Source organism: Microtus ochrogaster, chromosome 4 (assembly GCF_000317375.1).
Source record: "Microtus ochrogaster isolate Prairie Vole_2 chromosome 4, MicOch1.0, whole genome shotgun sequence".
Lineage (NCBI taxonomy): Eukaryota > Metazoa > Chordata > Mammalia > Rodentia > Cricetidae > Microtus > Microtus ochrogaster.
Genome location: NC_022011.1, coordinates 15,727,870 through 15,755,215, shown reverse-complemented (window position 1 = coordinate 15,755,215; position 27,346 = coordinate 15,727,870). Strand labels below are relative to the sequence as shown.

The 27,346-nt window shown below is 42.7% G+C and overlaps 1 protein-coding gene across 1 annotated transcript; it reads right to left on the bottom strand.

Moving 5' to 3' along the window:
• Positions 1-125: 125 nt before the first annotated feature.
• On the bottom strand, positions 126-26,123 carry LOC102000107 (carboxylesterase 1E-like). The gene is made up of 14 exons (XM_005345626.2): positions 26,072-26,123; positions 19,627-19,831; positions 16,813-16,963; positions 13,967-14,100; positions 12,511-12,664; positions 11,104-11,208; positions 10,390-10,494; positions 9,203-9,241; positions 7,890-8,030; positions 6,176-6,256; positions 5,426-5,573; positions 1,556-1,681; positions 527-599; positions 126-294 (listed from the first exon to the last, which is right to left on the bottom strand). Exons 1-14 carry the CDS (start codon positions 26,121-26,123, stop codon positions 126-128), a joined length of 1,683 nt encoding a protein of 560 aa, XP_005345683.1.
• Positions 26,124-27,346: the final 1,223 nt, after the last annotated feature.

Sequence of the window (27,346 nt, the reverse complement as noted above, 5' to 3'; positions counted from 1 at the left end):
CATCCCCATAACAAAATTCTCCAATCTTCTCAAAGATTCATCTTTGGCCGTGAAGCATCTTCTAAGGAGTAGCTTCATCTCAACTTTTCTGGGCTCCTGAGGCTGGAAGAGTTTCTACCCACAGCTCAGTGTGTACTGTCTGTCTGTGGTGACTTCTTGGCCCTGAGCTCAGTCCAGAAAGTCACCTCCTTATCTTTCAGTCTCTGGGATGGCTGGGTGGTGGCTCCAATGTGCAGGTACCCTTCCTTCTGGTCATACTCTGGCCAATATGGCAACCCCTTCCCATTGGGGTTCCTGGGAACAGAATTTCTTAAAGTTACTGTGTGGACCCACATTCCTATGATGTTTCTAGGGATTCCTGGTTTATCTCTGCCAAAGGCTTGTGCACAACAAGAAACTGGAGTGCACTGTTGTCAGAGCACTGTGACTGCAGGCTGTGAATTGATGGCCTATACCTTAGAACCCACCTCTTCCCAACAGTCCCATCCTGCCCAATATCTTGGCAATGTCTTTGTACTGTTCTCACCCATTCCGAGCAAAGTTGGCCCAGAATTTCATCACCATCTTGCTGAGGTTGGTCTCCTCTTCTGAGGCATTACCTGTGGGAAATATGATTATTTATATATAATATTATATTACTTATTATATATATAATATTATAGCTCAATATGAAGTTCATGACCCAGTAATAGCTTGTTATAAATGCAGAACATGGGTTCTAACTCAACAATTGCTGAGTCCAATTATTCATTGCAGGAAGGCCATAGTTAGCTGGTGTGCACTTTCAGTTTGAGAATGAATGATCCAGGACTCAGCAGTGGTCATCCTCTTCATTCCTAGCTGGCTTTGTTTTCTGTACTCAGGGTCCAGTTCTCCCCTACTCTGGCTGCAGATGCTGCAGTTCAGTGATGTCTTGTATGAAAGCATTTCTGGTATGTGTGTCTTTTCTCAAGATCCCCTTCAGACTTCCATATTCACAGTTTGAAAAAGATATTAGAATAGAAAACATCCTAAAACATACCTAATTGGGAGATGCCCTGAGGGTGTTATCAGCAGCCATTGAAATGGGACAAATCACATGAACTACTGAGAATTAAGGTGTTAAAGATGTTCATGAAAGTGTTTAAAAAATATATTATTTGCTATAATATGAGTAAAAGACAAATTTTAGATAATAGGTAAGCATATAGACAGACAGGTGCACATGACATCAGACTCATGGTCAGCAACTGCTTGACATCTTCTTAACTCACATTCTGATATGCCATTTTAAGTGGGAAATCAAGCAGCAGAATTCTTATCTTCAGGTGGGGGAATTAAAAGATACATTTCTGTTCGTTATATTAGTGCTCAACAACCTGATATAAAGCATGAAACCTTTCCTGTGGTGTGCTGGAGTGGGAGAAAGCCTCGGCACCTGACAGTTTACCTCATTCCTGTTACCCTGAGTTGGGAAATAAATTTTAGGAGAGGAGAAAGGTGCTCAGGGTCACGGAAGCAGAACTGGAACCCAGATCTCTTAACCACCAGCACACAGGGAGCGAAGCACCATTACCTCTTAAAATAGGAGCTCCGAAGACAGAGTAGAGTTCATCTCCATGGTCTCCCATCACGGTATTTGGTTTTGATAAGAAGCTTGGGTGATATTGAAATTCGTACATGTAGGTGGTGGCTCGAGCATCTGGGGAGACATGGATTCATGCACAGTTCATGTTATCAGGCATGTCCTTGGATGGTATAGTGTGAAGGAAGCCCTGCTCTTCAGCAGAGCAGAAGACCTCTTGCATCACCTGGACATGCTCGGCTGTCATGAATGGGAAGTGGAGGGGGTACTTGAGTCAGGCATTCATGGACTTTAAAACTAATGAACAAAATACACTCCCCAAAAAACCAGATAGGAATTCATGGTAATGTTCTGGTACAGGCTCCTTCCAGGAAGACTCACAACCACGAAGCATCTTCTAGTCAGAGTGGTGTTGAACATGTCCCTGTGTTTTATTCACTCATTTCCAGGAGTGCAAAGCAAATCCAACTACTTGCCTGAAAGTGCTATTTATGTTCTTAATTAATGTTTCAAATTAGCATAAAAGTAGTGGGTTTCATTATAATATTTCCACATATATTTTGTTTTATTTGTTTCTTTACCCCACTGCCCTTCATGCCTATTCCTACCACTTGCTTGGGCCTTTCCTTGTAACCACACCCTGCTATTCTACCTTTAGAACAATGTCTAACACTGCCCTCTTTCTGCTCCCCTCTTCCCAAGGATCTCCTCTATTCTCATTGGCTTCTTTCTAGTTTATCTCTTCCATGCACATATACATACAAATGTAAATCTGAACTCCCCATATGAGGGATTCTCATCATATCTATCTTCCTAAGTTGCAGGGAGCCAGACAAGATCGCCATTATAAGATGGCACCACATCCTGTCTTGTTGGTTATAAACAACTCCATATTTGGCTATGCCTTTGAGAGCTGCCTGTCCCCGCTTCCCACATGCGCAGTGAATATGGGTCCCTGGGCCTATCTCAATGCAGTCTGGTGTCAGCTGATGGTGGCAGCCAATCACAGGGCGACCCATGTGCCAATTCCCAATATAAGCAGTGGCCATTGTGCCCCCCTCTCTCTTTCTCCTCTCTCTCTCTCTCTAGCGTCTCTCTCTCTTGCCGCTCTCCCTCTCTCTCTCGCCGCTCTCCCTCTCTCTCTCTCCCCTGTTCCCTCGTTTTCTGCCCCCCTTTTCTTTATGCTCTCCCTCAACCAAATGCACTCCAGTAAAGCGTGATCTGAGAAGAATCCTCGTGTGTGGTGGGTGTTTCTTCCTCGCCGGTCAAGAAGCCTGCCTCAAGTGGTGCCGAAACCCGGGATCTTCGGTAGAAGCCCCCCTCACTAAGTCAAGTTTATTTTACTTAAACATGATTTCTCATTCAGTTCTTTTTCTTGCAAATATGGTAACCATTTTCTTTATAAAATTTCACTTTGTATATACCACATTTTATTTACCCCTCTCATCCATTTGTGAAGATCTAGGTTAGTTCTACTTTTTCACTATTGTGAATAGTGTAGTACTGAACATGAGTCTGCAAGTATCTCTGTGATATTATTATTATTATTAAAATTTAATTACACAGATAGTGAATCCAAGTCTTTTATGTTTCAGGAATAACACAGTGTATAAAGCTGCCATTCAGAAGAATAGAAATAAACAAAAACTTACTGATTAATTAACTGATTATGAGTAGACATATCTTATAGAAATTAGTAGAGCTTTTTAAGGTGAAGTAAAGAGATAACATGAAACCTGTTAGCACAAATGTCAAAGATATAAATAGAGTTTAGGACATTCTAGAGTCGTGGCAAGTGAATTCCAAGTCCTAAAGTTGAAAGTCAAAAATAGCACTAACAGTTATAACTAATACAAATATTCTATGACTAAAATAAACTGTCCTTACAGAATGATGTGATTTCTGACATAAAATACATAAAGTATGGGGAGTGGAGGCAGGAAGTAGAAAAACAAACCAAGCCTAAAGCTAGAGAAGGGAGCAAACGAAGGTCAGACAGGGATGCCCTGGGAGGGCTGGGAATGCAGTCCAGTGACAGAGTTCTCACCGAGAATAGTTTGGAACTGAGTTAAATATCCAGAGATAAAGGTGGGGATGAGCAAAGACAGAGAAAGAGACAGAGAGATTTGTGAGACTATAAAGGTTTATTTAAAAGGTTTTGAGGATAAAAATGAAAAATCTTACAGTAGTTGCCACAGGAATTCAAAAGCTCATGAGAGATTATTACAACCAACTGTATGAACACAGATTGGATCACCTTGAAGAAGAAGATGAACTATTAGTTCAATAAATCTTACCAAAACTGAACTGAGAAGAAACAGACAATCTGGAGATCAATAATGAATGAACTTGAGTTAGTGATTCATGTTTTTTATCCAAGAAAAGTGATGCTTTCCATGAAGGATCACAACTAATATTTAAAGAACTGGGAACCATGTATCTCAAATTCTTACCAAGTTTCATCAAAAGTCAATGGAACATTTCCAGTTTCTTTCCCATGGGGACAGAAACACACAGATAAGAAAATAAGACAAGACACTACAAGAAAAGAAAACTATACCAAGTTCCTTAATGAATACAGATGGGAAAATACTCAACACAACACCAGCAAACCAATTCAATGACATAATGAATAGATAATTTACCATGGCCAAACAGTACTTAGACTTGTGAGTTTAACACACATGGGAACTATGCTACATCATGTTAAAGGGAGAGAACAAAAACAGGCACCTCATTATATGCAGAAAAATGTTTGATAAAATTTAACTTTCATAATTAAAAAGTTGACCAAATAAAAGAGATGGAATATATACATATATATGTATATACTTGATTTTTTTGAGACAGGGTTTCTCTGTGCAGCTCTATCTATGTTGGAACTCACTCTGTAGACCAGGCTGGCCTTGAATTCACAGAAATCAGCCTGTCTCCACCTCCCTGAGTGCTGGGATTAAAGGCCATACCACCTGGTGTAAGATGGAGTATATTTTGACACAATAAAGGTCATGTGTAAGAGGTCTGGGGTCAAAATAGACTCCCAAAGTACTTATAAATAATAAGTAAATAGAATAAAATTACAGGAGAGGAAATCAACAAATGAAAATCAAATAATGTTTCCTCATATTAAAATAAATCGTGTCACTAAGGGAGATGTCTTTCCTGACCTCTTTCTGCACTTTTCTCTTCGTGTGTTGTGAAGTGAGCATGTTTGCTCCACTATGCTCCCCAAAATGATGAATCTCACCTCAGGGACAAAACAAAAGAGTCTTCTTTGCACATACTGAATCCATGACCAAAATAAGTCTCTCTTTCCTCACCATGTTTACAGCGGCCATCTTGTCTGGGCAAAGAAGCCTGACTTCTACCCCAGTACTGGTAACACTAGGAGCCCTTTGCCTCAAAGCTTTCTCTGGTCACTGTAAACTGTTCTTCCCATATGCAGCAGATCAAAACAACACCAATGACAAATGAGCAGTGGTGGATAAATATCCTTTCCTCTTGCTCAGAAGCAATAACCTAAAACCACTCGTCTGATTATTCTCAGAGTTCCTCAGAGCCAACTGCCCACAGCAGGTAAGTGCTTAGCTGTGCATCACTGACTGGCCTCCATCTCCTTCCTGGGTTGCTCTTCACCTCCCTAGGATGTTTCCTGGGATCAACTCGAAACTTAACTGCTCATAATTGCAACCTGCCCGAAGAGCCTGCTACTGCCAGGAACCAAACAGAACAGAACTCTTTCTGCACCAAACTTTGAGGCCTCACCACAAGGAGCTTCTACATCTGCCTATCTTCAGAGGTTAGGAGGTTAGAGACCAAATCTGGTCAGTGGGTTGCGCCCATTCCACCTGTTGGACTCACCTCTGTGGCTACGAGACACAATCACAGATGGCACACCAAACATCACATCCCCAATCAACTCTGGGAACAAGTCTCTATTTCTGACTGGGTCATCTGTGTCCAGTGAATACTTCTCGATGGCAGCAGGAATCCCATCTTCCGGTATGTTCTGAAATGGATGAACAAAGTGACCACCTCCAGCTGAGCAGTGTGGCTTTTCCAGCCAGTTGAGGACATTTCATTGGTTGTAAGTTTTCTGTATTCTCTATATATCCTTCCTGAGGTGACAAAATCATAAAGTTGGAAAACATGGGTACAGAGCCCGAGTGAGTCTCAATCCTTTTTTACTAAGACTGAAGTGACGATCATGAACCTGTGTCAATCTGAGCTAGGTCCTTTGCATATACACTATTGTTGTTTAGCTTGAGGTTCTTGTGGGACTCCTAACAGTGAGAGTGGAGCTGTCTCTGACTCTTTGGCCTGCTCTGGACCCCTTTCCTCCTACTGGATTGTCTCATTCGGCCTTGATATAAAGGTTTGTGCCTTGACTTATTGTAACCTTGTTTACTTGCTATCCCTGTGAAGGCTGAGGCCTGATCTTTCTTTGAGGGGAAGTGGAGGAGGAGTGGACATGGTGGGGGGTGCTTGGAGGAGTGGAGGGAGGGGAAACTGCAATCAGGATGTAATGCATGAGAGAAGAAAAAGAAAAAGAAATGGTTGGTAATTTGGGCCAGTCCCTCAGCCAGTTACCGTGGACTGTAAGATGCTTACAAAGAAATAAGCAGTCTTTGTCAGGAGCCACGTGACCATCTCCTTGTCCAGTTTTACATCAGTTGGTGGAAATTCCATTAGCTGTTTAAAAAATAGTTAAGTGTTTGTGAATTCTCAGGGATGAATAGGAAGAGACAACCAGGAAAACCATCCTGCCCTCTGGGAGATTACAGCTCTAGCTCCTCATCCCTGGGTACTTGTTGACAGAGGTTTCTGTCCCACCAGGTCCCAAAGTCATTCAGTCCTGAAGAAATACACAGAAGCCTACTACATTAACTATAAACTAGTAGGTCTATTAGCTCAGGCTTCGTATTAACTAACTCTTACATTAGCCCATCATTCTTGTCTGTGTCAGCCGTGTGGCTTGGGCTCTTTCATCAGCGAGGCATTCTCTTCTTGCTTCCTCTCTGTCTGGGTGACAACTGAAGACTGAACTTTTCCTCTTTCCAGAGTCCTCCCATTCTCATTGCCCTACCTCCACTCTACTTCCTGCCTGGTCGCCCCACCTATACTTCCTGCCTGGTCGCCCCACCTATACTTCCTGCCTGGTCGCCCCACCTATACTTCCTGCCTGGCTACTAGCCTATCAGCATTTTATTAAACAAGGACAAGAAACAAATCTTTACAGGGTAAAACCATTGTTTCCCCACAGGTACGGGTCTCCCTGGAGTTTAACAAAGATCAATAAAACAAAGAGATTTGTCTATAGAAACTGAAGAAGTGAGATAAAGACACTTATAAACTTATTTATCAGGTTAGGGGAACTATGTTCCCTCGGCAATGAGAGAATATTTAGACAAGGGTTAAAGTAGAAGAAAGCCCAGTGACAGCAACAGTCTGGGTCCTTACATCCCCATTACAGTCATTATAGCTGGGTTCTGTGATTACATCTGAAATTCCCCAGTAAGGGTTGCAAAACTCTCAGCATGTACTGACCTCATCTCTTAGAACCCAGTTTCCTGCATGGTTTCAGCAACTTAAGGCACTATGAGCCCCTGCTATGCCTGCCTGAGAAAGTCCAATGCTTTCAAGCAGAAATTACACTTTCTTTAGGGACAACCCACTGATAGGAAGACTGGTTTCTGGCATCTTTCTTACATAAGTCACTATAGAAAGTGGCAATTATATTCCGTCTTACTGAAAACATCTCCAGTCTTGGTGTCAGGGATTTGAGTCCAGGTCATGTTTAATCCTTCCCTCCCTGTTATCCATTACTAGGTAAAACCTGTCCTGTTTTAACCACTGTTGGCGAGTTCTGCAATCTCTAAAGAAGAAAACCTCTTTTTTACCTATTAGAAACAAATCAGTCAGATCACCTTTCTGAACACTGTCCCTGAGACACTGAGAGGACCCATGGGATCCATGAGACTTGAGGGGCCATGTACAAGTGGGTCTTTCTGTGCCCGAGCCTGACGCTCCTGAACTCTCAGCTTCTTTCTTGATTTATTTGGTTATTTCACCGGTGCAATTACTGTCTCTCCAGGCCCAAGAAGCCTGGGAAAAGCAATGACAACATGTTCCCAGACCAGCATTTCTCAGATGACAGGTGACAAGTGAGGCCCAAGAGTGTTACCGTGGAAGACTCCACTCATAACAACAGGGACAGTTGCCCTAGACACCAAACAAGACTTGAACAAAGACCTTATGGGTGCACAGTTGGATGGATAATCGGTAGGGGGAGGGGCACCTGTCAAACAGTTTTGTTCATGCTCACGTTTGGCAGGATCCAGGCAAACTCTTGCTTGTTGATTCCCACTATATAGGGGACAGTGTTGAAATTCTTCTCAGCCAGCATCTCTTCTGGGGCCTTGGGCAGCACCACTCCATCAATCACAGTTGGTGTAAAGGGATAGTGCTGGGGAAAGAGCAGAACAGTGTCTAAAATAAATCTCCTGCATCTTCTGCTCTTCCTATCTAAGGGGGCAGCTGGAACTTAGACCCCGTGACTGCAGCTGGAACGTAGACCCCGTGACTGCAGCTGGAACATAGACCCCATGACTGTGGGGAGTGGCCACAGACACTCAGGATCCTTGGAAGGGAGCAGCTAGAGTCTAGAGTTACAAAGGCCTGAGTAGGGACATCTATCTATAGCAGGATAACGGTGGCAAAGAAGGGGTAGAGGGGCTCCTTGACTCAAATTAAACATGTGTCATGTATGATATATTTCAACTGTAGCATATTACCCTAGAATTAGTCTTCACTATTCCTTACACTACTAACTGTTCCTGAGACATCCTAAAAACACTGTCAATTTGACTCTCTCACACCAATATCAAGAACAGAGAAACAGGAGGAATTTAGAAGTCCCTTCAGCTAGATGACCAATATCTTGAGTTAGTCAGAGTGATAACAGCATGGTAAATACAAAGAATAAAATATTCTAAGGAAATTGCTGAGCCAAAGGTTTTGTGACTAGCTTCTTTCTTTGCCTTCATTGCTAACAATGACAACAAAAGTTAAAATAATAACTGTATCCTCTACTAATTTTGGAATCAAAATTTGTAAAAAAAAATGTTTGAGATAACGCAGACACAGAAAGACAATTATCACATGTACGCACTCATAAGTGGTTTTTAAACATAAGGCAAAGAAAACCATCCTACAAATCACAATCCCAGAGAACTTAGACAACAATGAGGACACTAAGAGAGACATACATAGATATAATCTACATGGGAAGTAGAAAAAGACAGGATCTCCTGAGTAAATTAGGAACATGGGGATCATGGGGGAGGGTGGAAGGGGAGGGGAGCGGCAGGGAGGGGTGCAGAGAAAAATGTAGCGCTCAATAAAAATCAATTTAAAAAACACAAAAAATAAAATAATGATTTGGAGCACTGAACTGGCAGTCAGGGGAGCAGGGCCAGCCATGCTGCTGTGGCTGTACCAACGATCCAGTGACTTTGCTGCTCTTGGCCTCAACAGCACACACAAGAGATCAGTATGATTCCACCAAGGGCAATTCTACCAACTGTAGTTAATTGAAGACTAACGCTGTTAAGGGAGCAAGCTTAAAAACTTCCTTACCTCTTTGGTATCTTCTTGTAAATCAAGCTTCAAGAAGTTCTGTGGAAATAAAGGCACATTATGGTGGTCAGCCTTCTTGATATAAAATCTGATCATTTAGTCTGTGCTCCTAGTTCCTCCTTGGCTGGTGTTAAAGAACCCTGAATGGGATCCTTTCTGCAGGGTACAGGGAGGAGCACGGTGAGGGAGGGGCAACAGAGAGTCAACAGGTCCTAGGACCCAGAGTCAGGGTCACTGGAGCTCTGGGGAGAACGTTTTTCCCCCCTGTTCCTACATTCTCTTACAACCATTCCCCCATTTCCTTCTTGTCTGCAACACCCCAATTTTAGTAGAAAAAGGTGGAGAGGATGTGGCAGCATCAAGGGGAGGCTGAGCTAGGGTTATGAACTAGCAGGATGAGATGAGCCTTCTATTCCTTCCCACTCCCCTACTTTCACTTCATAAGTTCAGACGTCTGGGTATGAGAGGGTCACCATATTCCTGAACAGAGGTCATTCTTCAAAATGGGTACATAACAGTTTCAGTTCAACAAAGTTTGAACTAAAGCTATTGCTCAAACGTTGATGCTGGACAGTTTCTAAGCAGAGAGGGTGTAAGTGTAGCATGCTGATAACTTTTATTTTCCCGGAAACAGGCATGCTTCCGAGGGAAGTCACAGAAGATAAAGCTTAGGTATAGATTCTCGGTAATACCTTCAGAACACCCAGATCCAGGCACATACTAAGACATTGATTACTTAAGGATTCTATTCCAACCCATCTATTTTCCTGTTTAAAGCTTCAAAGAATAGTGTGCTCTTACAACAGAAAACTCTGACTCCTAGAAGCTCACTGACACTCATTTTCAGCATGTGTGCACATGCATACACACACACACACACATCAACAACTAAAGAAAGAAAGGTCAAAAATTTGAGAGAACGTAAGAGGAGGGGCGTGAGGAATGAAAGGAAAGAGAGAAGTGATGTAATTATGTTTTAATTTCAAAAGCTAAAAAAAATATTTTTAAAAAGAAAGCACAAAATTTGCAGTTGGCATCATTGACTGATACTGCTCCCAATAGGTAAAAATCAACACATAATTTAAAATTAACAAACCCCCCCTGTTTCTGGCACTTTAGAGTCCGATGAGGGAAGACTGGATGAAGCCTGGGTTGAAGCCTGCAGAGAATGTTCACTACACACTCACCATTTTCAGCGTGACCTCTATGAGTTCATCCTCCGTCTTCTGGCGCAGGCAGTGCACAATGACAGCAGACGTGGTGGTTTTGCACCCAGCAGTAACAGCAACTTTCTGTAAAAGATTTCAGGTAACCGCAGAGGTCAAGAGCAACATCAGTATCCAGCATTTGTGTAGACAGTGGTTTCTATCCTAAACCCCATCTCTAAAGACAGGGAAGTGTTGTTAACACTTTTAGAGCAGCTGGTGTGGCTTCTGGGGCCCATGAATTGCTTTTTCTGTTTTAATTATTATTGTGACAGCAGATATCAATGTGTCACATATCTGATTCTGGTCCCTTATAATTCCCAAAATATCTCAAAGAAACCATGAACAGACAATTGAAGAGTCAGGACCCATGATTCCACTGTTTAGTTCAGACCCGTTCCCTCACTTAGTGGTCATTTGACTTCAGCTTCCGGCACCCAGTGTACAGGAACTAACACAGGTGATATACACCCTGGCCCAACATGCAACCAGTGCAGAACTGCAGGCCATCTGAGTAACACGATTCAGAGGGAGCTTGGCAAGGCACCAGCAGAATGTGGCTTAGATGCAGCTCTAAAAGCACCTCCTGTTCAACCACTCGTACTTTGGGTTGAATCTCATAGGCAGAAAGACAACCCTGCCCAGACCCAGGAAATCAGGAGAAAGGAGACAAGAGCTGTCCAGTGTGGAGCTGACTTTAGTCAGTGAAGAGACATCCTTCGTAAATAACCCAGAAGTGAAGACCACACTGCTCTCAGAAATGGCTCTGTGGAAGAGGTTCTTGGCCAGAGGAGACAGCACCTGTGGGGAAAGAGGGGAGGAGGAAAGACTTGATACACCCAAGAGAGCCAGCTTATCTTTTCTATAATCATTTTTGAGATAATAGTTACATAAATTTCCTCCTTCCCCTTCCTCTCTCGGGCCTCTTTCACATACCCATCCCTTGCTGAACTCTCAGGTTCCTTGCTTACTGCCATTTAAGCCTCCTTCTTCTCCCCCCTACCTTCCCCTACCCTCCCATCGAGGGACTGCATTGCTCTGTGGAAAGGAGGGAACCTCGTCTATCCTGGCCTGCTTCTGCAACCTCAAATCAGAGATACCCCACACAACCTCAGTGCAGTGGAACCGGAGTATCCACTTAGAAACAAAACAGAAAATGGGTGACAACTGCCATTGCGATGATCAAAAGTACCTGAAAGATAGTTTTGGCAATTTCTAGCTGCAAATTCTGCCATAGAATATTTATTACTCAGAACTTACCCTAAGAAAAGAGTGTCATGATAAAAAGGACTGAGGATATAGCTTATGGAACAATGAACAGAAAAGTGAAAGAGAGAGGGGCAGGGAAGTGTGAAATGATCAGAGGTACAGAGGACATTTAATTAATATCGTATTATTGTAATAGAAACATTTGAAATACTTCAACACCCATATATTACAATATTAGGTAAACAAGCAACTCCTCAATTTTGATGTGAAATAGTATGAAATTATAAATCAGAATGTTATATAAGAATGTATAATGTTTGGGAAGATATTTATATGACATCACATTATTAAGGAAAGTGTCACTATAAAAAAGAATATAATTAGACTATATGAGTCAGAGAATGGATAGAGAGATGATAAAGATATGATGAGTGATGGATTGATAGATTATGGACAAGTGCATAGATCAACAGACAGATGTAGATGCATATATAGATGTTGTAAATAGATTATATAGATAGATACATACATTGGTTTTTAGATGACCAATAGATACAGATAGATCATAGATGATCTATGAGAAGTGGTGAGTCTTGATGCTAAATAATTAACAAAGTGGAAAATCAACCAAGTGAGAAGACTAAGATTGTGGCTGTCCAAGACTGTAACTGGACCAGCTTATGGTTCTGGAAAACAAAGTTGGACAGTACACTTTCTAGATGACAAAGACTTAGTTTTTTCCTTAACTCCTCCTCATCTAGTGTTCTGCAACAAGTAGATTCCTGAAATTCTGTATTGAAAGGAAAGATGCTTTGGTCCTTGGAGATGTCTGATCTCCAAGAGCTCCCATAGCAAATTCACCAAAACTAAGCTTGGATTGACAGGGACACTTACAAGAACAGAGACACTTTCACTTCCTGCCGACTCTCCAAAGATGGTCACAGAACCCGGGTCCCCTCCAAAACTGGCAATATTGTTCTGGATCCACCTCAGTGCAGCCACCTGATCCAAGTGGCCCCAGTTCCCCCGGCTGTGTTCATCCCCTGTGCTACAAGAAAATAAAGGGGGACATTAATAGAATAGCAAGGCTCCCATCCCAGGTCCTTGTATTGTCGGAGAATATTATTTTAAGATGTGTTACTTTTGCTTATGTTGCATTTGCTTAACTTTGTGAAGCTGTGCTGCTGGCACAGGCACTGTCTAAAACACCTGGTGGTCTAATAAAGAACTGAATGGCTGATAGCGAGGCAAGAGAGAGAAATAGGCAGGGCTCGCAGGCAGAGAGGATAAATATGAAAAGAAATCTGGGAGAATAGGGATCTGGGAACGAGAAAGGGAAGAGGAAGACTTCAGGGGCCAGCCATGCAGCTACCCAGCTACACACCCAGACACTGAGCAAAGGAAAAGAAAAGATATATAGGATCAGAGAAAGAAAAAAGCCTGGAGGCCAAAGATAGGATAATTTAAGTTAAGAAAATCTGGCAAGAAACAAGCCAAACCAAGGCCAAGCATTCAAAACTAAGAATAAGATTCCGTGTGTGATTTATTTGGGAGCTGGGTGTCACCCCCTCCAATACAAAAGAGTAAAACAGCCAACAATATCGGATAGACTGGGGGTCCTCAGGGAACCTTCCAGAATTCGGCTATGCTTTAATGCCTGACTTAGAGGACTTTCCCTGCTTCCCATCCTTACACTGATCTTTGTGGGGCTCTCACTGTTTCTTTTAGCGACGGTGTACTGAGTATCCATCATCCATCCCACTGCCGTTAGGGATATAAAAAGACAAAATCTGACTACATTCATTTTGCACTGCAGAACACAAGCCAATAGATTCAATATCATGCCACTAGGAAAAGACAGTCACAAGGAAAGAGGCAAAGGTAAAATCATGAGGCCGTAAGAAACATCCCTCCATGGTCTCTGTTTCAGTTCTTTTCTCAAATTCCTGTCCTAACTCCCCTCAGGGATCAGCAATGATTGGGATGTAAAAGCCAAATAAATCTTCCTTTCCTAAGTTGCTTTTGGTTATGATGTTTTTATCACAGCAATGAAAAGAAAACCAAGACAACAATCCGGCCCTCTCTTCTCCCCAGCTTATTGTCTTCCCATGTGCTTTTCCCTTTTATCCTACAGATTTAAGTTCATTTCCTGCACTAATGCATTGTAGAGCCATTCATCGCCCGACTCTGCTGAAATAGCCCAGTCCGTTTGCTGGCTCTGGGCCACCCAGATTCTGAGCCTGATACTTCACTCTTCTTTATCATCAATCACTTTCAGGGATGTTGCTATTTTTTTTTTTAAAGACCAAGGCAGGTCTAAGAAGTCAGAAAAAGAAGTCCGAAACCCTACCTGAAGAATCCCCAGATGCCCAGGCGGTACTGAATGGTCACCACCACCACGTTTTCATGGGCAGAGAGGGCCAGTCCATCATAGGTGGATGCCCCACCCACCACCAGTCCTCCTCCGTGGATCCACACCATCACCTGGACAACAAGAAAAGAACCATCCTGGTCATAGAAAGTAGAACTGGGGAGGAGCTCATGTGTTTTCTGGCTTAGTTTTCTTGACCAGACCCTGGCTCTGGGAAACCACCACTCAAATAGGAGTGGCAGCTGGTTGCAAAAGGTGTCTCTGTCCTCATCTCGTGTGGCTGTGCCCGGGAGGCCACCACAGTCACCATCCTCGACTTTCCTTCACGGGCCCACCCTTTACAGTGTGTATCCAGGTCTTCCCAAAGTAAGAAGCACTATCACGGGAAACAGAGGGAGCCAGGGATGTCACATGCTCTCGGCCACTGCACCATCCTGATGCCTAAAAATTAGCAAGGGGCGGTATTCAAATTTTACTTTCAGCTCTGATAATACCAACATATGTGAGGATTGTCTCAAGATCCACACACAACCTCAATGGTACCCTTCCCAATGTTCCCTTTCTCTGTCGTCTCTGCACACTCAAGTTCTATCCCACCCTGCGAAGCCCAGTTCACATACACATCCTCTATGACGTCTTCAGTCATTTAAGTACCTGAGTGCCTAGAACACATCAAAGACTGTGAGAAGACTTGAGGCGGAGGGAGGACACGATAGCCTCTAATTCACAGTTTCTGGATTTAAAAAGCTCATGCGTGATAGAACAGAGAGAAGACAAAGTTTATAATGTTGCATAACATTATATATGTTATATATTTATATAACATTACTGTTAAGTTGGGAGCATAGTCCCCAACCCCTGGCATCTATCCCAGACTCCCTGACCTGGGAGTTGCTTTGGTCTGGACTCCAAATCCCAGCATGCCACTCCCACAGGGTATTTAAGTGAGCTCCCAGAGGAGAAACACATGGTTTGGAGTTTGCATGGGCTCCCTGCTATCCTGTCTCCCTGCCATGCGCTTGGCCACCCGAGAGCATCTGACTTAATAAAACAATGGGCGTTTAGATTTGGTTTGATTTGACCTAATTGGATTTCCTGCGCCGGCAGAGCTGCTTTTTTTTCTTATCAATTACTAATAAAAATAATAAAAAATATTCAGTGAGAGTGTTCTGAGTAATTTTAAATGATGATCTACAATGTAGATACTTACACGGTCCACCCTGACAGATAGGAATATAGGTGCGCACGAGAGACTACCCCCTAGTAAAAGCTGGAGATGGGACCTGGCAGCTGTCTGGCCCCAATGACTTCACACTGAGTTCCTATCTCCTGCCATGGCTCAAGGTCACAATCCAGTAACATGCTGCTGGACTGAGTTGGATCTCCTGAAACTCTATGGCATTAACAGAGTAAGACCATAATCCCTTCTCTCTGGTACATCGCAGTTGCTGTCCTACCTACTGAACCAGGACTGGCTAGGCAGTCACCATTGAGTGGCCACAGGGATAATTCTTATGTGAAGAGGAGAAACTAAGAAGGTAAGACATGGGGTGGTCTTTCAGCAAGTGAAATGTAGACCAAGGATTCAAACCCAGACCCTGCAGTCAAGGCCTTGTGCTCATTGCTGGAGTGGGGACCTACCTCCTACCCCCAGGCTCCTGAAGGTCCTATTTCTCCTCCTATAGAACTAATTATGTCCAAGAAAGGGCTGAGTCAAACTCATCTTGAGTAAAACCTGAGGACAAGGACTGGTGGGCAATGACATGCTCAAGACGTTATGATGTGTATGTATGTGCAGACCACAGGACAAGGCTCTCCATAATGGTCTGTGTTCCTATTCCCTATGAGCCAGAGACTGACTATGTAGATACACTGAGTCCACAATAGAGGCGAATCAATGAGCCGGAGTGAAACTTATTCTCACCTCCTCATGCAAACTATACATGTTGAGAACCAAACACTATTCTCAAGATTACAGCCTCCTCCTTCACTCTGAGTTCTATCCTAGAGGATTCTGGGAGACTGGGTGAGTTCTCACACCCTGTCTTATTCCACTTCAAGAATCATCTCTTTTACAGTAGTCCTCCCCAGGACTCTGGCCTACAACTGGCAGCCTGCCCTATCCCTGCCTCTTCATGTTTCTATAGGACATGCTGACTCACTAGGTAGGCCATCAGCACCTGCCAAAGGCAACTAGGGAGGGGAGGGAGAAATCATAAAATCACAGAAAGTTGGCAACAGACAAGAAGAGTGCCAATGAGATTGCCCAGAGTCCTCCCTCCCTACTGCAATCACAGGCCTTACTTTAGAGTTTCCACCTAGAAGCTGTCACAGGCGATGTGGGGGAAAAGGCAGCACACAGCTCCCTTGCCAGCCCCTGCCTAGGAGCACAGATGTGAAAACAGAAGGCCCAAGCTCTTGTCCTGTGACCCCTTCTGTGTACCCTCTTCTCTACCCAAGCCTCAGTTTCTCTACCTGTGTAAAAAGGCTTGGGCTATTCATTTTTCTCTTTCTGGCACTGACATCATTGTAAATTGTGTCTTAGCTGCTCTGGGATCAGATTCTAATCTAATAACTGAAAGTGGTCTTCTTCCACTATGTTATGTTAGTAGCATAAGAGAACATGTAAAAATCAGGTTGTAATTCCAGGTGGGCAGCAAGTCTGATGTCTTTGAGCAATGGTGAAATAAGGAACAATGCAGTGAGGAGTCCCTTGAATCAGTCCGACCATGTATCCTGTGTCCAGCTGCTGTTGTTGCCTTCTAGTGGCCCAGAGATCTAGATGCTGGAGCTCATGGGTCTGAGTCAGTGGGTTGTGCACTTACCGGCAGCCTGTCTCTGTTCTTCTTCATCAAGTTGGCAGGAGTGTAAATATTCAGGTAGAGACAGTCTTCAGAAAACTCGAGATCAATTTTCTCCTTGCGGTTCGTTAGGAGGTCATTGACTATCTTCCCTCTCACCGCATCTTGGGAACACCTAGGAGGAGAGAGAAAATAGCAGATGTTCCTCTAGAACAAAGCTGAAAACATCACCTTGGGGTGGACACTGCACTTGAAGGGTTGGCACTGTGGGTGGAGCTATTTTCCCTAGACCAGACTTGGGTGTAATTGGTAAGAGGGTATCTAAGAATATGAGTGGGAACCCTGGGGTTCTTAGAGTTTCCCATTCCTGAAGATGGAGATAAACTTGATGCCTCCCCCTTCCAGAGCCTTGGGATGCTCTGGGCCAAGAACAAAAATGCTCATATAGTGCCCTGTTCTGGGAGATGACGTCCCACACTACCAGTACATGGCTCTGCCCTCCTATGTGCTTTAGACAGTGGGCTGCAGGGTATCTGTGGTCCTCTATACTCTACGTCTTGGGAGACTCCTATTAATGCAAAGGGTTCCCTCCGATGGCAGCCTGTTGCAGGTCAGGAGTGATAACTTTGTGTGATGACCTCACAAGAACTGTCTTCTAGTCCTGCTTCAACCATTGATGAGCTGGATGGCCTTGAGTGAATTCAAGCTTTGCTCTGAGTCCCAGCCTCCCAGGTCCATGTGAGGTGAGTGCTTAAGGGGGTTGCATATCAGGTCTTTTATTGTCTTCTTATTCCAGCAATCACTATTGCATTCTCTGATAACAGATTTCAAAGATAAAGTGCTAGCAACTGTGTCTGGTACTGATATACATTCCCCTAATGTACAAACTCATGGGGCAAGCCATCCCTATACTTGGATTCTCCGTTTACTCTCAGGTTATAGATGAGAAAACCAAGACAGGAAAGTTTGAGAGTCTGCCCAAGATCACACAGCTAGGATGATTCAGGCTTTGAAGTGCTTTTAATCCAAGTAAATTATAAGTAACATTATCCAAACTTATGTAACACAGGTGGAAGTCACCTGGCCTCAGTATGTACAAGAAACAGTGAGGCTCTCAGTGCCAGGATGACCAAGTTGCCGAGTGGCTAACGTGAAGCCAGGAAAGGCATGTCTAGATGCCTATTCTCTTGAGGCTTTCTTATATCAACAAAAGTAAGGGGTATAGTACTCATAAAAGCAATAACATTTGTCAAATGATCAAAATGAGGAAAATTCAACTTTACTAGTATTCAAATAAATTCTACAACACTAAAGTATATTTATTGTTGTTCCAGTTATTATATTATTTGCTTATTTACCCAAGATTCACAAAGTATTCATTTTTATTTATTTTATTTATACATATGTGTATGTGTAAATGAGGGTATACACACAGTGTGAGGGTGCCCATGGAGAAGGTTGCATTGGATAGCCTAGAGATGGATTTACAGGCAGCTGTGAGCCACCCAGTGTTGGTGATGGGAAATAAACTCTGGTCCTTTGCAAGCTCAGCAACTGCTCTTAATTGTTGAGCCATCTTTCTAGTGGCCACAGATTATTCTTTTAATAAGCCCAAGCACTGGCAGGTGTCTGTGAATGAATCTTCTCATGTATCTAAGGAAGAAGCCGACATACTTGGATGTTCCTGGAGGGAAACTTAACAAAAGACTCTTACTCTTTCCTCAGAAATGTTATTTCTTAGCACTGACCCTAAAACAGTTATTAATATGTGCAGTTATTAGCCATAAGATCATAGTGTTATATATACCATTGAGAATACCAAAGACAATCTAATGACACTATATTAGAGACTGAGTAGACACGTTTCAGTTCAGTGTTGGATGTTAGGTTGTTATTAATTGTCAGACTGCGATATTTAGTGTCAGAGGGGTATTGACAGAAGGAGTAAGCCAGGCAGCCCCCTATGCTGTGCAAATGTATGACCCATTTTCTGGAAACAGACAACAGGTAAATAAGTAACATTAATGCCATTATAACAGTTCTGTGAGTAGAAACATTGTATGTGGTTTTTGTTTTCTTACATTTGTTTCTGTATGTTTCTTGACTTGTCTACTGTACTCATAAACTATATTTGGTATCAGAACATAAAAACAACAGATATGATTTCATAAAAGGAAAGAAGGCAGCCAGAGGTGGAATCTTGGATATCCTCAGATAGTCCTTACCTAGTAAAGAAATAACATCTTAACTAATGTTTGTGAGTGTCTTGGGTTCTCTGGGGGTGGCTACAAGGCCATATAGAACTGCTGAATTTTTACCATCTGATCAGGCTAATTGGGGCACACAAACCATTGTTAGTGGTTGTTAACTGGTTGTTAGTGGAGAGCTAGACATGTCTGGGACAGGCATTCCCTACTCCATTTCCCCACCAATTTTTGGCAAAGAAGAGAGAGCATTGGGATAGATAACACTGGAATGTCTCGTTTTCTTACCTGTCATATTCTAACATGTTGTATTATGTATTTGTTAACTCCTGTGCTTTCTCTTGTCTCTCCCTCGTACTGAAACACAGTGTAGTCATTATAGGACTTTGAGTTTGGTTCATTAACGGATCTTCAAACTAGAGAATACCTGGCTCACAACAGGTGCTCGAGGCATGTTTGCTGAACACAGGACTACAGAAAGCTATTATGGTTCTGAAATGATTCATTCTATAGTATTCCTGAAAGATTCCAAAGCAATGTATAGTAGACGAGATAATTGTTTGGATTCCTTCCTGCATCACTGAGACACATATTTCCTAAGTGAAAGAGGCCCCAAATCAGTCCAGAGGCTTACATAGGAGGGTAGGAGGTGGCATTCTTCACAAAGCTCCAGGGCTCTGCAGGCTGTGGTGGAGCAAACCTCAGGGATCCAAGAGGAGGCTTGGCAAAGGGGACGCCGAGGAAGACGGCCACAGGCTGTGTGAAACCTTCTAAGCTGACATACTTCCCCAGGACTTTGCCATGCCTGGTGTTCACCACAGGTGGTGAGGATGGGTGTCCTGGTGGACAAAGAGAGGACACATAAATTCATAGAAGGAAAAGGTCAGACCTGGGTTCTAGGTGGATTGGGACAGTTTGATGGTGTGTCATTGAATGAGTCACTTGAACTATCATAGGTCTCATTTGCTTCTGACACAAAAAGACTAAGAAGAAAATTGCCCTTATGTCAGAGCACTAAATGAAAAAAGTAAGCTGAGATTGGAACTAGAAAAGTATCCATCCAAAGGTCGCTGCAAAAACAGAATAGGCTAAAATAAACAAAACCTTGGCTTCCCTCTTAGAAGCCTCTGGAAACTCTGAGCCAGTAAGATCCTAGGCAGAAACACATGTTGGATGAGGAAACAAACAAGAAGTTACCCCTTATCTCAGAATAGCCAGGCAAATGCTGAGATGAAGGAAGTGCATCCTGAGAGGAGAATCAGGATTTAGAGGAAAGGAGGAGGCTTTCTGATTGGTGCCATCACATTGGAACTGGCACTTGAGGTGAGAAAGATGAAAGGCAAAAAATGTCAAATGGAAAAAAGAAAGCATATTTAACAAATGGTGCTGGCATAACTGGATATCAATACACAGAAGAATGAAAATAGATCCATATCTATCACCATACACAAAACTCAAGTTCAAATGGATCAAAGACCTCAACATAAACCCAACCACACTGAACCTTATAGAAGAGAAAGTGGGAAGTACACCTGAAAACACTGGCACAGGGAACCACTTCCTAAATAGAACCCCAGCAGCACAGACACTGAAAGAAACAATTAATAAATCGGACCTCCTGAAACTGAAAAGCCTCTGTAAAGCAAAGGACACGGTCAACAAGACAAAATGACAGCCTATAGAATGGGAAAAGAGCTTCACTAACCCCACATTAGACAGAGGTCTGATCTCCAAAATATACAAAGAACTCAAGAAATTGGTCACCAAAAGAACACATAATCCAATAAAAAAAAAATGGAGCACAGGCCTAAACAGAGAACTCTCAATAAAGGAATCTAAAATGGCTGAAAGACACTTCAGGAAATGTTTGACATCCTTAGTCATCAGAGAAATAGAAATCAAAACAACTCTGAGATTCCATCTTATACCTGAAAGAATGGCCAAGATCAAAAACACTGATGACAACTTATGCTGGAGAGGTTGTGGTAAAAAGGGAACACTCCTGCATTGCTGGTGAAAATGCAAGCTAGTACAGCCTCTTTTGATGTCAGTGTGATGATTTCTCAGAAAATTAGGAAACAACCTTTCTCAAGACCCAATAATACCACTTTTGGGTATATATCCAAAGGATGGTCAATCGTGCCACAAGGACATGTGCTCAACTATGTTTATAGCAGCATTGTTTGTCATAGCCAGAACCTGGTGACAACCTAAATGCCCCTTGACTGAAGAATGAATAAGGAAAATGTAGTACATTTACATAATGGAGTACTACACAGCAGAAAAAAATAACGACATCTTGAACTTTGCAGGAAAATGGATAGAGCTAGAAAATATTATTTTGAGTGAGGTAACCCAGACACAGAAAGACAATTATCACATGTACTCATTCATAAGTGGTTTTTAAATATAAAGCAAAGGAAACCAGCCTATGAATCACAATCCCAGAGAACTTAAACAACAATGAGGACACTAAGAGAAACATATATAAAGATCTAATCTACATGGGAAGTAGAAGAAGACAAGATCTCCTGAAATTAGGAACATGGGGCACTTGGGGGAGTTTTGAGGGAAAGTGGAGAGGCAGAGAGGGGATCAGAGAAAAATGTAGAGCTCAATAAAAATCATTAAAAAAGAAAAAAATAAATTAAAGAAAGATGAAAGGCTGAGGGATAACTGAGCAAGAGGAAATAAGCATAAGACAGAATAGCACAGGGCATGGCTACGAGGGGAAGATGGCACATGACTGCTTGTAGAATTCTGTAGGAAGGGTAAGATAATCTTGGATGAGAAGGTAAAAGTCAGGGAAGGAAATACCATTAGGTTTCATGCCGAGGAGAAGAATACAGCAATAACAGTTTTGGTCCCAAGATCACAATGATCTTCTAAAATATCCTGGTGACTCTATGTAAGGTCATCTAAATGTAAAGAAAACTGGGTATCAGGCCCTGTCTGAACCATTGGCTCCATTCTTGCAAAGCAGACAATCTTTGCTCATCTGTTTTCCTTCTACCTGCTGGCAGATCTGAAGTGACAAACTTGATCTTTCTTCAAGAGGCAGAAGGACGTTCCCACACTTCATCATCAACAATCCCTTTGCTTCATCGTTTGATGACGAGTTGTGTTGTTAGAATATCATTCATAAGAAATGAGTTCTCTTGCCTTCATATTGTTCCCCATTGTATACAGATGGTGTGGGTAAAAAGTATACATTCTTAAAATATGCATGCAAAAGAAAATTTCACACACCATCAAATAGAAAAATAGTTTGTGGTGCTGGGGCGTCTTCATGGGAAAGTATCTTATAAAATGTCATCCATGACACATGGCTTCAATAACCAACATCATTGTGGGTACATTGGGGTTACTTTTCATTGTTTCTGTTACTAATTACTGTAAATAAAAACAAATGAAGATTGGAGTAGAGATGTTAATGGTATTTAACTAGTGATGTTTTGACTTAATGGCATTTAACTAATAAAGTTTTGACTTACTGGCATTTAACTAATGACGTAAGTTTTTACTTTAAGATCTTTAGTATATAAGAACGTAACTCGTCCAAAATCTAATATTGAGCTTTATAGAGATAAGAGCAATTAACACTGTAAACCCTTTGGAGAAAATGAAGTTATAGGCTTGGGGTCTGGCCTAATGTCATTAGAAGTCAATCCTACATTTTTCTCCTTTTGTCATTGGTGTAAATTATTCCCATGTCACTTGGACCAGACTTCCTGGGAAACCTGGGCATGAGGAGATCTAAGACAACAACACTGCATGTTGATTGTTTTCATGAAGTTTAAGAATATTTTTCCTGAGAATAGGGCACATTAATAATTAAGAGGAAACTGGTCTGAAGAAATATAAATAAATAAATACATAAATAAATACATAAATAAGAAATGAAGACTTGTTACCTGCCCTGATGTAGGGCTAAAGAAAAGCAAAAAACAGTATACTAAAGTGTGAGCAAGCGATGCTGGCTTCTTATAAGATGAAGGCAGTGATCTACCAAGCAAATATCTTGGTAAAAGATGCCATTAGCCAGGTGTGATGGGATGCACTTGTGACTGAGACTGAGCTCTGAGGATCACCTCGAGTTTAGACTAGCTTGGGATAAATAGTAAGACAAAAAGAAGCAAAACAGAAAGGAAAATGTCTTTGGGTTTGGTCCTCTCGGTGGGTAGCGGAAGAAGGTGAGGAAGGGGCAGGTGGAGCGGCAAGTGCACTTGCGGGGAGAGTCACAGCATGGGTGCAAATGATGCTAGAGCAGGTAGAGGAGGTGTAAGTGAGGAGAGAGATCCAAAGATGCAAAACAGGCACGAATCCGGCTTAGAGTGAGAGCAGTCACAAGAGCAGTGTCAGGAGGACACGTGACGTGAAAGCCAGGGCAGTAGAAGAGGAGGGATTGGCAAAATGGTTAAATGTCAGGTTACTAATCACTTAGGTATAGAGGGACATTAGTTCAGTGATGAACCTTCCCTCATATCAGTCAAAGTAAAGTGTGTTTGGATATAATGAGAAGGGGTGACGAGAATGTTACCAGCAGTTGACAGTTATATGCCAAATTTACATTTCAGTTCCTTTACTACTCCCTAAAGTCTTGCTAGGTACTGTTTAATATACCCGCTTAACAGTATTTGGAAGTATGAACCTCCAAAGGATGGAATCAGAGTGGCATTGCCTGGGTGACCAGCAGTGCAGAAGCATTCATTTCCATATCCCTTTCTTACTGTTATGCAGTTCTAGGCCTTTCTCAGTATCTTATGTCCATGGGAAATATAAACCTAAGAAAGGATGAGGCTGTCAGGTCCCTGATGACTGACCACTTGCTCTGGATTCATGAGCCAGAGATGAATTTCTAGACAACTCTGAGGAGAGTATATGTTTTTGCGAGTCTCAATTTCTCAGCTAATGAAATAGTGCGACTATATATTGAGACTCAACGCTACACTATATACTAACTGTGAATATAATCTGTGTGTCTGACGCTTTCACTTGTAGGACCCATTACTCTGCAGGAACTGTCTGTCACTCTTAGGATCTATCCAGTCCAGCCAGTGATCCTTGCCACTTTCCTTAACCAGACCTCATAGCATGAACCACATCTGTCCTCATCCCTTAGAACCTTACACCACAATCAATTCAGGCAGTGCTCCTACTTGTCCTTGCAATTCAAAAGATCTTACGCCTTTGGGTTCTCCTTATTTAGCTTCTCTAGGACCACTAATTATAGGCTCAATGTCCTTTGTTTATGGCTAGAAACCAAATATGAGTGAGTACATCCCATGTTCCTCTTTTTGGGTCTGGCTTACCTCACTCAGGATAGTGTTTTCTATTTCCATCCATTTGTATGCAAAATTCAAGAAGTCCTTGTTTTTTACTGCTGAGTAGTGCTCTAATATGTATATATTCCATACTTTCTTCATCCATTCTTCCATTGAAGGGCATCTAGGTTGTTTCCAGGTTCTGGCTATCACAAACAATGCTGCTATGAACATCGTAGAGCATATACTTTTGTTGTATGATAAGGCCTCTCTTGGGTATATTCCCAAGAGTGGTATTGCTGGGTCCAGGAGTAAGTTGATCCCGAATTTCCTGAGAAACCACCACACTGCTTTCCAGAGTGGTTGCACAAGTTTGCATTCCCACCAGCAATGGATGAGTGTACCCCTTTCTCCACAACCTCTCCAACAAAGGCTATCATTGGTGTTTTTTATTTTAGCCATTCTGACAGGTGTAAGATGGTATCTTAAAGTTGTCTTGATTTGCATTTCCCTGATCGCTAAGGAAGTTGAGCATGACCTTAAGTGTCTTTTGGCCATTTGAACTTCTTCTGTTGAGAATTCTCTGTTCAGCTCAATGCCCCATTTTATAATTGGGTTGATTAGAAAAACATATAGGCATCCACCTTCATCAGGCGAAGAAAGGAGACAGAGACAGAGACTCACATTGGAGCCCCAGACAGAAATCTCAAGGTCCAAATCAGGAGCAGAAGGAGAGAGAGCACGAGCAAGGAACTCAGGACCGCGAGAGGTGCACCCACACACTGAGACAATGGGGATGTTCTACTGGGAACTCACCAAGGCCAGCTGGCCTGTGTCTGGAAAAGCCTGGGATAAAACTGGACTCTCTGAACATAGCGGACAATGAGGACTACTGAGAACTCAAGAACAATGGCAATGGGTTTCTGATCCTACTGCACACACTGGCTTTGTGGGAGCCTAGACAGTTTGGATGCTCTACTTGCTAGACCTGGATGGAGGTGGGGGTTCCTTGGACTTCCCACAGGACAGGGAACCCCGATTGCTTTTCGGGCTGAGGAGGGGGGGACTTAATTGGGGGAGGGGGAGGGAAATGAGAGGCGGTGGCTGGGAAATCTTTAATAAATAAATAATTCAAAAAAATACAAAAAAAAGAAAGAGGGAGAAATTAAGTTGATCACATGAGAATAGTGTATGAACGCTGAGCCAATAAATGAGCAAATACATAAAAAAAAAAGATCTTACACCTATGTCTGCTGCTTCACCTCCTCGTTCAGAGGAGATCCTACAGAGCAACTTGCCAAGACTTTCCTGACCGAGCCTGGTTCTTCCCCTTTGCTCCTCACCCAGTTCTGTGTCCCTTCCCTTCAGAACACCTAAAACAAATGCCTTTCCCACGGTCATTGCATCTTGATGTGTTGACCTGACCCTATTTTTCTTTTAATCCACTCCATTTGAAATCTATCCTTATTTATCCATGTGTTTCTTACACTTTCTCTCAACAACCACTATGCTGCACAACAACAAAAATCTTTCTAATCTACCCTACAGTCCAGTAAAGTAGGAAAACAGCTATCTTTGCCTCTCTTTGTGAGGCACAGGGTTGACTCCTTGCCTTTCTTCACCATCGTGTGCTCCTGGGTCTCAAAGTTATTTATCCTTTTCTATCCCAGTGCATCCTGGTCTGGGTGACCCCATAAGCAAGCCCAGGTCGAGAGAATCAAAACCCTGCAGAATCTATCTTACCTTTGCTATATACATATCTCTGTCTGCCTCCGTCTGGAGCAAGTATTTTGGCTTGTATTTAAAAGAACTCACCCAATGCCATGCAGGCTGATAGAGACACCAGAACCAGCGCACTAAGGCACATCATGGACAAACAGACTTGCAACCCAGGGAAGACTTCAACTCAGATCTGCAATAAAGCAAACTAGAGTGGCCCCACCCATGTGCTAGAGATCCACCCAGAAATCTTGGCCAATAAACACATTTATATAATCTTAATGACAGAAAACTCCTCCTCCTTCTCAGAAGCTCCCAGGACTTTCCGTGAGATCTCTAAGCTACACCCCCTGTTTATTCTGCTTAACCTGAATGCCCACACACCCACAGTTTGGCCTCTTTTGTTTGAACAGTCACAGCCCAACTCTCTGATTACAGATGGCCAGAGACTCTTCCAATGACTTTTGGTTCACTTTCTTCTCCCTGCCATGTTCTCACCTCAGTGCTCTGTGAGCTTTCCCAAGCCTGGCAGATGCCTGCAGAAGAGCGAGGCTTTGTCTGGGGGTCCTCACCATGGGTTAGGAATGGTGATAGCCCGTCACAGCCTCACAGGTGCACATCATGGACTTCAGAACACATCTCTTAATTCCCTAAGCTGACAGTCCTGGGATCTCCTCCCCCACTTCCCATCAAAGTTCCCATACAAGTCTTTCTGATGACTCTTCTGCATCTTAAGGATCTCTAAGAAGGATGGATATAGGTTCTGTATGGAACCAGGGTACAGCTATAAGGGGAGGCAGGCATTTGGAAACAGGAGCCCTGGGGTTGTAGGAAAAAGAAATGGATGGATGACAGAGGAGAAGTCAAACTTCCTGTTCTCCTTCTGCCAGTGTAGAATTCCTCCTGGGAAGGCCCTGGGCAGCCAGGAGTGATATGTCTGAATAGTCCTGGTATGAGATCAGCTATTGCCAATGGAGTAGGAGTGAGAAAAAGATTGCTCTGTGCAGTAAGGAGGCAGCTGACCTTCTCCACAGTGACTTTTCCTACAGTCTGCTAGAGACAATAACTGTTAGGGATAAAGAAAGAGTGATCAGGAGTCTGTTTCCTTAAGCTGTGTCTGGATGTAGGAGGAGGCTGCTAGTTATTTCCAGAAGTAGTCAATCAGAAACTGTATTAATTAAATCACTGTTTGGTCCATTAGCAGCTTCTTATTGGCTGATTCTTACATATTAATTTAATCCATTTCTATTAGTCTGTGTATCACCACTGGCTTACTGGCATCTGTCTCTGGCACAGCTACATGGCTTTCCTCTAACTCCTGTTTCTTTCTCCCAGCATTCGGTTTAGTTTTCCCTGCCTACCTAAGTTCTG